Here is a 12,182-nt window from a genome sequence, read left to right as displayed (position 1 = left end):
TCTTCAAAATGATCCACATAAGAATGCACCTGCAGTATATCATGCTGGTTCTCTGTTCTAACATTCTGTTTATACTTACCTTTCTTCCACTTTTATAAATAAAAGCACACTTCTTACCCATTCAGGGGGACAATCTGAAGTATGGAGGTAGAACTGAACTCTAATGACTAACTAACAAATCTTTTGGGTGACTTCCAATCCCTTGCTTAAACAAACAAACAAACAAAACTGAACGAATCTAAGGAATATCTAAACAACTTAAGTTGATGTGATTCTGGGTAAATATCTCAAAAGAATTCAGTGACAATGTCATAATAAACTCCTTCCATTCCTGTTAATTTATTTAGGTGAACAACATTTTTCAACCTTACATTCATAAGATGAAAATCAAAAGTAAAACTTATGCTGAAATGTTTCTTATTTCAGTAATAAATAAAATTCACTCATAACTGGGAAAGGAAAATGCCTCCATCTCATTAGATGCATTTCCTACAAAATACTTATCAAAATTCATAATTTATTTTTGATCATTTGGATACTATTAATTGTAACTCAATTTAGCCACTTTTTACATTAAAAATTTTAAACATTTTTCTAGCGAAGAAGTACGATAAAGTAAGTAATACTACTTAGATTTATGCTGAAAAATTTTAGATGTCAACATAAACGTGCAAGGGGATTTTTTTAAAATCCATTTTGAGAAGTAGAAAAGTTTCAAAAAGTTAAAGATGTTTAATGTTTTATCCTCTCCTCACTCAAATTAGAGACACAGATATAAGGAGACAAAGACATACTGCCAGTATTTTCACCAAAAGCCACTACCTGAAAAGAACGATCAATCTAGTATTGGAAAAATACCAGAAATGAAAGCAACTACTTCCAAAAACTTACAGGGCTGCTTGAGGAACAAACAAACAAAAACAAGCAGTTTGTTTTGTTTTTGTTTCATTTAAAGAGTGTTAGTGTTAAATATAAAAGAAATAATCATAAATTATTTTTGTTTCATTTTAAAAAATGATTAAATAAATGCATACTGAACATAGAAAAATAAGATTTCTGGAGAGTGACAGGAAGAAAACTGTATTGATTTTCTAGGAGTGAAATATTTCAATCAAATTCAAATAAATTAAATCAGAGCACTAAACTGTGAAGAAGCTGATAAGCCTTAGAGAAGAGAGATGCTTAAAGCCATTAAACAGAGGCATAAGTATAGACTGGTAGGAATAATGCCACTGGGTTCACTACTGGTAGAAGCCAACAACGTTTGAGACTGTAAGCTCTTACTTGCCTCTTGTCTTAGTTCACCACTAGTGCCTTTACCTAGCATGACCTCTCAAGACCAGTCTCTCTGGCTCTTCTTTCCAGATGCCAAATGTCACATTCCCCACTAGTAATAAATAATAAAACATTTCATTCTCAACACTTTTAAAGTTATCTCCGTATTATAGGAAATCATAAACCATTAGCATAAAATGAAAGACTAAATGTTGTGAAATCAGACCCTAGAACAGACCTAGCACAAGGAAATGAGTGATCCTTAATCTTTATATATTTCTGATGCAAGTTACCATGCTATACCATTATTTCTTATGTGTCAGAATTTGCCAAGGCAGGTTAAATAATTTGGCAAAAATCCTAAGTGTATCCTATCTCATGATGTTCTTTCTGACTTTTTTCCTAGTATAGAGTATTTCTGCTATGGTTACTTTGAGAAAAACATTCATTGTAAAGCATAACTGAAAGCAATCTCCATGGACAATTACATATGTAAAAAAAGTGATGACAAAGCAGAGCTAGCATAAATGTATGTGAACATGTATATGCATGCATGCATGCATGTGTGTGTGCAAATGGATAGGTATCTAATATCTATAGATGTCTGTATCTAATATCTATAGATATTACAGATGTCATATATAGCTAATGTATATGCTATGTATTACATATAGTTATATATAGCTAATATATACTGTTATGTTACGTTATATATAGCTAATATATACTATGTATTATATATAGTATATACTATATATACTAGATATGTTATATATAGCTATATATAATACTATATATGTAATATATAGTACATATAGTATATAATATATATTACAAATTAGAGGTAATTTAAAGACAAATATATCTAATAGAGATATAATACATCTAATATATATTATATATTATATACTAGAGAGGTAATATATTAGATATATAAATATATTATTAAATATATCAATATTAGATAGGTACCTGCTACCTAATTTGTCAATCTAAAGTAGACTTTCTGGCTGGGCACGGTGACTCATGTCTATAATCCCAGTGCTATGGGAGGCCAAAGTGGGAGGATTGCTTCAGGGCAGGGGTTTGAGACCAGCCTGCGTAGTAACATAGTAAGACCCTATCTCTACCAAAAAAAAAAAAACAGAAAAAACCCAAACCAGGTCTGATGGCCCATATCTGTAGTCCCCGCTACTTGGGACAGGCTAAGGTGAGCTGATCGCTTGAGCCCAGCAGTTCAGGGCTGTAGTAAGCTATGACTGTACCACTGCACTCCAGCTTGGGTGACAGAGTGAGATCTTGTCTCAAAAATAAATAAATACATAAACTGGACTTTCTAATCTCAGAAAATTTAAAGACAAAATATATTATAATGCTTCTAAAAGTTCTTACCAACTTTTTTGTCCTCTCACCTGTGGCTCATTCACCAGTCATTTCTGTACCTATATTTTGGAAATCACTTTGGAAATAGTGATTTAAAGAAAGATTTCTTTTAATGAAATCCACTGGTACAGTAGTAGTTCCCAAACACGAAAATACTTGGGCTTTGAACTTAGGCAAATAACATTTAAGAACAAGTTTTTCTGTTTTAGTTAAATAATGAAAAGAAGGCAAGAGAAACTTAGGCAGCAAATATGCCCCATTTATTAAAGTGTGTATATGTTTGTTGGGATAAGGAGCAGCAAATTTCCTAACTGCATTAGGCAGCCGGAGAGTATTTAGAAGCCATGAGAAAAAAAGAGATTTGTAATATATCCTTAGCTTCAACTACATTTCACAAATACACCTGTGCATGTGTATATAAGATATTCACTCTCGTACTTGTATAATTCAATAGAGAAAAAGGTATTATTTTCTAAATGTAAGCAAAACATTTTCCATCCTGCAATAAAAACTGAGAAATACTGAAATTTAAGGCAAACTAGCAGGACACCAAGTATAATATGTACACACATACTGGTGACAATTATTATTCAATAACTGTTACTAAACTGATGGGAAAAAGATTCACCTTTTCTTAAGAATAGTCTCAAAATCCCTTTAAACCTTTATCATTTTGCATCCCATCAACTTATATATGGACATTAGAGTTATGAACATACCTCCATAGCCTGGGCTAAGCGTTCTTCTAGTGCCATGTAGGTAAGGAACTGAGGATCCACATATGAAATAGCTTCGGCAACTCCTAGTCCATCTGCAAAGCCATCAAATAGGCTGAAAAAAAAAAAAAGAAAAAAAAACAAAAAAACAAAACTCACCACTATGATTTGGGAAATCTTATGCTGATGACATAATTGTATTAGCATACTGACAAGCCGATAAGCATGCTGTGAACAGAAAACCTTAAAATATTTTAATACCAACTTGTAGGGTTAGGGGCAGGAGGAACCCAACAGAAAAGTGAGGTGCTGAAGATAAGTAGTTAAGATACTACTACCTCATCCAACAGGCTGCCAAACTCAATGCACAAAGTTTATAGAAAAATTCTCTTTTGTGTTTCTGGCTCCAACTCTAGAGACTGCTTAAAGGTACCGGTTGAGCATCCCAAATCTGAAAATCTGAAATCCAAAATGTGCCAATGAGTATTTCCTTTGTATGTCATACTGGCACTCAAAAAGTTTCAGATTTTGAACCATTTTAGATTTTGAATTTTCAAATCTGGGATGCTCAACTGGAAGTATATGCAAATATTCCAAAATCTAGGAAAAAAATCCCAAATTCCAAACACTTCTGGTACCAAGCATTTCAGTTGAGGGATACAGTACATTTTCCCACCTGATTATTTCCCACACATTTCTTCTGTTTTTCAGTTTCCAATCTGCATGTAGGTGAGAGTATGACAAAGAAAATAACTATATATTTTTTAATTCTATCATTACTCATGGCCTCTTTTTTCTTTTCTCATTTTGTAATGCTGAATAATTCTGGATTTTAAAATATTTTATTATTTCAAGCCTTTCTCATTAATCTATCATCTCCTCTTCTAAGATTAGGCCACATCCATTACTATACAGCTTGAAAAGTATCTAGCTCCTAACTGCTCATTTTTATTATAATTTTCTCTTAAAAACCATTAAGCTCCTAGAAGGAAAACATGTCTCACTTTGGTCCTATTCTCTTTCCTCCACCCCTGAACACATCGAGATTCCTCCCTTTCCTCTAGTCTTGGAAATACTAAGTATTTCAAAATTTGAAAACCGTAAGCATGTCCTTGGTCCTCTTCTCTCTAATCTTGCTCCCTTGGAAACTATTAATATATTCAAGCCCATTTTCTTCAATTATCCTCTCTGCAGGTAATTCCTAAATCTCTACCTAATTCCTAAACTCCCCTGAAGCTCCTGACCTACATTTCTAGTTGTCTGTGGGGCACTTTGAGTAGATGTATTCCTACCACCTCTTAAGTACAAGAGATCCTAAACTGAGCTTATTTTGTCTAAAGACAAACTTGTTGACTTTCATATCCTATCATATTTTAATATCATAGTCCTAAACATCCACAAACAACCTAGCTCAAAAATCATTTTGATGTCAACCCATGTGCCATAATTAAAATTACCCATCTATCGCCGAGAGACACAAAAAAGGTTCTTAAAAAGAATATGTTATAGTTTAACAGTATCTGGAAACCAAGTATCACATGATACAAAGCAACAGACATGCTCATATAATCACAGATTTTGGAATTAATATTAAGAATTACTGAATCCATCCACCCTTGAAATACTGAAACTCCCTCATCTAGCAGTAAGATGTAATACAAAGAGAAAGAGCCCTGAAGTCAGTAAGACATAGTAGGTGTGCAAAGGTGCCTGGCACAGGGATGGCACCATAGTAGACATTCAAGAAACAGAAGAAACATTCCTTCCACACAGAAAATATACTGCTTTCTAAGGTGGTATGTACCAGTGCGGGACAGCACTACTAGGAATTTAAAACATATTAAGTATTCCTACTTGTAACTTTTGCTCTGTTGCTGTAATTCTGCCTGCTGAAACAACATAAATTGTGTCTTCCTTCTCTTTGCAAAACAACCCTTCAAACGACTGAAGACAACTATCTCCCAATAATTCTTTTCTTCTCCAGGCTAAGCAAATCTAGACACTCAAAGCATAATATCCAGTTGTAATTTGGCCCACTACAAATAATGAGTTAAAAATTCTAAGATCATGTACTTGGCAGTCACCACGGTAATAACTGTTTCAGGCCGGGTGTGGTGGCTGTAATCCCAGCATTTTGGGAGGCCAAGGTGGGCGGATCACTTTGAGCTCAGAAGTTCAAGACCAGCCTGGGCAACATGGCGAAAGCCCGTATCTACAAAAAAATACATATATTAGCCAGGCATTGGTAGCTCATGCCTGTAGTCCCAGCTACACGTGAGGCTGAGGCTGGAGAATCACTTGAGCCTGGGAAGCAGAGGTTGCAGTGAGTCAAGTTTGCACCACTGCACTCCAGCCTGGGTGACAGAATGGGACCCTGTCTGAAAAAAAAACATAAAACAAAAAACGAAAAAACAAAAAATTGTTTCAGACAAGAACCACTAATAGGTGCTAAAACTAGTGGATGGAAGTTTGACAGTTTAAGAAAAAACATGTTATTTACAGTCTCAAAGTATCTTCACGCTAGAAGCCTATTGACTACAGTTGACCCCTAAACAACAGGGGCTTGAGCTGGGTAGGTGGGTAACCTTAACCTCAGTTTTTTTTACACCTCTGCCACTTCTGAGATAACAAGACCAATCCCTCCTCTTCCTCTTCAGCATACTACTCAACATGAAGACAGCAAGGATGAAGACCTTTATGATGACCTACTTCCACTTAATGAAGAATAAATATATGTTCTCTTTTTACGATTTTCTTAACATTTTCTTTTCTCTAGCTTGCTTTATTGTAAGAATACAGTATGTAATACATATCACATACAAAATATGTGGCAATCAACTGTTTACTTTATCATAAGGCTTCTGGTCAACAGTGGACTATCAGTAGTTAACCTTCTGAAGAGTCAAAAGTCATGCTTGCATTTTCTAGTGCACAGGGATCAGCACCCCTAACCCCTGTGTTGTTCAAGGGTCAGCTGTATAAAAGGATAAATGCCAACTGTAAAGAAATCTGAAAGATAACATCATAACCAAATCAGATTTTATATCACCAGTAATGGGTTGATTTGACACCACGTATTTTCTGATATGTACTGCAAAGGACAAAACATCATTTCTAGGGTGTTTGTGCTAAAAATTCACAACTCAAATCTATTCATGACAGACAAATACACCCTAAGGAACATTCTAAAAAATAAATGACCTGTACCGTTCTTCTAGTGCCATGTAGGTAAGGATCTGAGGATCCACATATGAAATAGCTTCGGCAACTCCTAGTTGCCGAAATCTCAGGATAACGAACAACAAAGACTAAGGAAATATCCACATTAAAAGAAACTAAAAAAACTCATTAACTAAATACAATGAAAAATCTAATACAAAGATTAGACCAGAAAAAAATTTCTCTAATGGCACTGGTGGAACAACTATGAACATCCAAATAAGGTCTGTAGATTAGATGATATTGTATCAGCATTAATTTGCTGACTTTGACAATTTTACTGTGTTATGTAAGAAAGTGGTCTTGGATTTGGAAATTCATTCTAGAATATTTACAAGTAAAGAAAGGGACATCATGCCTGCAACTTACTCATAAGTGGATCAGAAAAAAACCTTACTATAAGTAGAAAGAAAGGAAAGACAGAATGGTAACACAAACGTGGTTTTAAAATGTTAGCATTTAGGAAACCTTAGTGAAGGATATATGAGGATTTTTGTACTATTTTTGTCACTTTTCTGTAAGTCTAAAATTTCAAATTATTAAAAAATTCTATTAAGCCACAGTTATATCCACACAGAATTAACTTCTCACAATCTTATTAGGTTAATAAGAACTCAATTTCTTACAGGAAGACAGAGAAGTTAAGGAGTTATCAAAAAACAAATGGTAGAGTTGGGATTTGTCAATATCTAAAACGATGATTTCTCTGTGTCACTTCCTACCACACCAAGCTATCAGGTACTCTTTAGTATTCTGAACACTAATGCAACTTGTAACTAATGCAACTAATGAAAACAAGTAAATAAACTTGATAGAGGACTTTTTCCATTTTCCTTTAAACTAAATTAACGAACCAAAAGGCTTCACTTTTTTCCTAAGCAGTGGTGAAATGAAAAAACGTGTGCCAAAGTTTGACCTTAGAGACAAGAACTGCTGCTCTTTGCCATGGCTTTACCCATAGCATGCTATTTTAATATAGAAATGAAACCACATTTTCATCTTATCAATCTTGAGACATTGCCACATAAATTAATGTAGTACCATATAAGCAAATAATGAGGTGCGGACATAGAGCAACCTTCAAAATTTGTGTCTTAAAATTAATGCTAAAATGTTTCTATAATTAAAAAAAAAAAAACCTACTTTGAAGCTCTGTACAGTTTTAGACCATTAGTAAGGTTTCTAAAACCTTAACACAACAGCCATATCTAGAAAGATCATCAGTGAACTAGAACCTAAAGTAATAGTTTCTCAAATTTAAGTTCAAATTATATTCAGAGGCTGGGCACGGTGGCTCACACCTGTAATCCCAGCACTTTGGGAGGCCAAGGAGGGCAGATCACTTGAGGTCAGGAGTTTGAGACCAGCCTGGGCAACATTGTGAAACCCTGTCTGTACTGAAAATATAAAAATTAGCTGGATGTGGTGGCAGGCGCCTGTAATTCCAGCTACTTGGGAGGCTGGGGCAAGAAAATCACTTGAACCTGAGAGGCAGAGGCTGCAGTGAGCCGAGATCACACCACTGCACTCCGGGGCAACAGAACGAGACTCCATCTCAAACAAACAAATTATATTCAGTAAAAACATCCATTATTCCTTCAAATTTTTAGGTAAAACAACCTTTTTGGAAGTTATTTGGAAATATGTATCCATACCCTGAAAAATACTACATATCTCAGTAATGTCACCTCCAATTATTTGTCCTAAAGGAAAAACCAGAAGTATAGAAAAAGTTTTTTGCAGGATGGGGAAGAAAAAGTTCACTGCACTATTTCAATGAGTCAAAAATCCGTTAAATCTGAGTGCCCCTATAGGAAGGAGCATCTTCGTAACAGAGCTGTAAAAAATTATTTTTAGAGTCTTGAAAATGTGCAACAGAAAAAATTCCTTCATATGAAACCATAATTGCCTCCCAACATGCACAGATGATGCTAAACAGATGATTCTTTCAACTGCTGAACACTTTGAGGCATTACTTTGCATAATGGAGACAGAAGACTTCCGAATTAACAAGGAGTGCAGTAAAAAGGTAATGGGGAGACAGAGAGAGGAAGGAAAAGAGAGAAGCATCAAGATCAGCAAGACTGGGACTAGGTAAAGCCGCTTATTCTCCATAACGTATGGGAAGCCAGAAAATGTGTTTTAAAGTATTGAGAATGTTTAAGGTAGAATTACAAACTGCATGGCTGTAATGAAATACCATTTCTACTTCCCCAAAATGGTAATAAAAGTCTGTTCTCCACACATTTTTCCCCCCTTGGGAAGTAAGAATAGGAAAGGGCAAGGAAGATCTCAAGATGTTCAGTTTCCCATCTAGAACAATCTGGAGAAGTACAGAGAAGTAGCTAGCACACACAGAAAGAGAAATTAAAGACACAAAAGAGGGCTTAAAACATATGTTCCGGAAACCTGAAGAGATTCAGGAGATATACATGAGTTTTTTCTTATTTATTTTTCTGAATTTTCTGTAAAGGAATTTTAACTGGAAAAACAACACAAATTCTTAAAAATAGATTTGTACAGAGAAAGAAACAAGGGTGAGTACATCAAGATATCTTTTTTGCCCCAGAAAAAGTAAAAAAAAAAAAGGGGGATCAGTTAGGACACTCTTTCTACATCTCAATAGTTACCTGCTTCCAGTGGGCTACTACACACTTGAAAGACACTATAAACCAAAACAGTTAAATTCTGAGCATTGTATCATAAGTAGTAACAATTCCACAATACAATTCACTTATATGTTACTTTCATTTGAAGCTGACTATTCTTTGTCAAGCATAAAGTAAATTAAATGCTTTCAACATCTCTTGGAAAGTAAAATTTTATCTTCCATATTTTACATACAGAGAAGGAAAAGGAAGAACAGGGAAGGAAAACTATTCTTACGGTTTTCTGATTCAACCACAGGTTTTAAAATTCAAGTGGTATTCATTAAGAAGCTATTTTCGAAAGAATTACGCTAAGTACTACAGGGCATATAAAGCAAAATTTTAAAAGTCAGAAATCTAAAACTCAAAAAATGTGTATAAGTAACTAGGATATAAGGTGAGCTTCAAGAGAGCTAAAGGTCAAAGGAAGAGGTCACTGACTGGAGGAAGCAAGAAAGGGTCCAAGTAGGAAGGAACATTTGAAATGAGCTTTGAAGAAGAGGAGAACTAACAGATGGGAAAAATTAGAATATTTCTTAGCTAGAGATTTAATTTTCATAATTTAGAATCATGAACTCATTCTACTCAAAGAGTCTAATTAAGCATCCTAATAAAATCATGCTACATACCTCCAATCCACATCTAAGTCTTCACTCACACTGGAGTCATCCTCCAGGTTATTGTTACCATCCAACATGAAAGCTGGCTGTGCAAATTCATTGGCAGGTTCATTTCCCTCATCACTGCTGCTTTCATTGACTTCATTGTACTGTAACCAAGGAATTTCTCCCTCTTCCAAGGATGTCTGTTCCCTAGTACAAACATTTTAAAGGAAGAAAAAATTACTATTTTAAAACATACCGTAACACTGTCTTTAATTCTATTCCATGCAAGTGGATTATGTTGAGTTCTAAGCTCTTGGTACTTTTATAAACCTAAAAAACTGTCTTCCTTAACTGCAGAATTATGTAAAAAAGGAAAGAAATTAGTTATAGTGTCATATGTATACAGAAATAGTTCCTAATTACATAGGAACATATTTATTTGATTTACAAATTATCTATGCTCTGTTTTCTCCTTCTGTAGGAGAAACATAAGAAAAATCCATCCCTGACTATTTGAATTTTAAAACACTGCTCTTGAGTACTTTCCCTTCACAGTTAAAATCTGAATTCCTTAACCTGGCCTTCAAATCCTTACATAACACATTCTTTCTGTTCAGCCCACTTCTCAACAGCATCTCTCATCACTCTTCCCCCAGCTACTAGGCTCCTACTGTTCTTTCTACTTTTGCAACACATGGAGATCATTTCTACCTTGGGGCCATTTGCTCTACCTAAAATGTTCTTGCACTGAATGTTTACCTTGCTTTCTTTTTGATGTTCATGTCAGATTATAAGTCACCTGCTCAGGGAGGCCTGTCTTGAACATTCAGTTTAAATAGCTCTCCAGTTACTGACTACCACATAACTCTGCTTATTTAAATTATAAAATTTATTTTTGCTTAACATTTTCTTATTTGTTTACTGTCAGTCTACTCCTAATAGAAACTAACTAAACAGGAACAGAGACACACAAATCAATGGTACAGATCAAGAAAATAAGGAGGAGATAAAGGAAGCATTTCAAAACAGGAAGAAAAAAAAAGGACTTCTTAGGCTAGGTGCAGTGGCTCACCCCTATAATCCCAGCACTCTGGGAGTCCGAGGCAGGCAGATCACTTGAGGCCAGGAGTTTGAGACCAGCCTGGACAACATAGTGAAATGCTGTCTCTACTAAAAGTACAAAAAATTAGCTGGGTGAATGCCTAATTTCAGCTACTCAGGAAGCTGAGGCATGAGAATCACTTGAACTCAGAAGGCGGAAGTTGCAGTGAGCTGAGATCACACCACTGCACTCCAGCCTGGGCAACAGAGACAGACTCTGTCTCAAAAAACAAAAAAGGACTCAACAACAAAATGTATTGGGACAACTGCGTATTAGGCTGTAGGGAGGGAGGTTAAATCTTAAATAAACTTTAGCTATACTTTTTTGAAGTGCATGTGCATATGCACCCCCACCCTCACTTAAACAATGAGTACCAGAAGAGTCATGAGAGAAAATTTTACAAAAATTTCAGTGTCATTCTAAGCATGATATAAAACCCTGAAGTCACAAACAGACTGATAAATTCTACAACATTCACATTAAAGAAAACACTCATGGAAAAGTCAAAACGCCAAAAATTTGGACACAAAATTTAAATTGAGAAAAGTGAACTATAATACAAGAGAGACAAAGAGCTTTTCCTTAATAAATAGAAGTTTAAAATGTAAAAACAAACCATAAGAAAAACATCAATATATATCAACAGAAAGGAGGCAAAGGAAATTCAAATTGGCAGAAAAGGAAATTCAAATAGCCCTTAAATATATAAAGAGAAGCTCTGCCTCATTTATAATAAGCAAAATGCAAATTAAAACAACTATGTTTCAACTATTAGCAAAAATAAAAAATTCTGATAACATCCTGTGTGTTGGTGAAATTTTGAAGAAAGGCAACCCACATACAGTGTTGGTAAGAAAGTGACAAATTTAAGTTCTTTGTAGGGAAACCTGGCAATAGCTATAGATTAGGTTTATGCATACTCACTGACCTAGTGGTTTGGCTTCCAGCTATTTCTCCTAAACAAGTATGCACAATGCGTTTTTTTCCTTCAGCATTACTTACAATAACCAAAACTGTCCACCAAATGAAACTGGTATACCCATTTAGCATTATACAGTAAGTCCTCACTTAACTTTATAGACAGCTTCTTAGAAACTGTGACTTTAAGCAAAACAAGGTAGTACTATGCAGATTTTTAAAAAGAATAAAGGAAATCTACATGCATGAATATGAAACAATCTAAAAAACAGATCTATAAACAAAACAAATAACAAAAGCAAGGTGTACACATATG

The 12,182-nt window shown here is 34.8% G+C and overlaps 1 protein-coding gene across 1 annotated transcript in view; it reads right to left on the bottom strand.

The window, feature by feature from the left end:
• Window positions 1-12,182, bottom strand: part of PJA2 (praja ring finger ubiquitin ligase 2) — a 74,306-nt gene that overhangs the window by 17,020 nt on the left and 45,104 nt on the right. Inside the window, exons 6-7 of the mRNA XM_008014105.3 lie at window positions 9,871-10,053; window positions 3,378-3,489 (exon numbers count right to left, since the gene is read on the bottom strand). Of these exons, the coding sequence (XP_008012296.3) occupies window positions 3,378-3,489; window positions 9,871-10,053 (295 nt within the window). The remainder of the gene's footprint in view (window positions 1-3,377; window positions 3,490-9,870; window positions 10,054-12,182) is intronic.

The sequence above is a fragment of the Chlorocebus sabaeus genome, chromosome 23 (assembly GCF_047675955.1).
Source record: "Chlorocebus sabaeus isolate Y175 chromosome 23, mChlSab1.0.hap1, whole genome shotgun sequence".
Lineage (NCBI taxonomy): Eukaryota > Metazoa > Chordata > Mammalia > Primates > Cercopithecidae > Chlorocebus > Chlorocebus sabaeus.
Note: the sequence above shows the minus strand (reverse complement) of the source record. Positions and strands in the feature narration are given on the sequence as shown.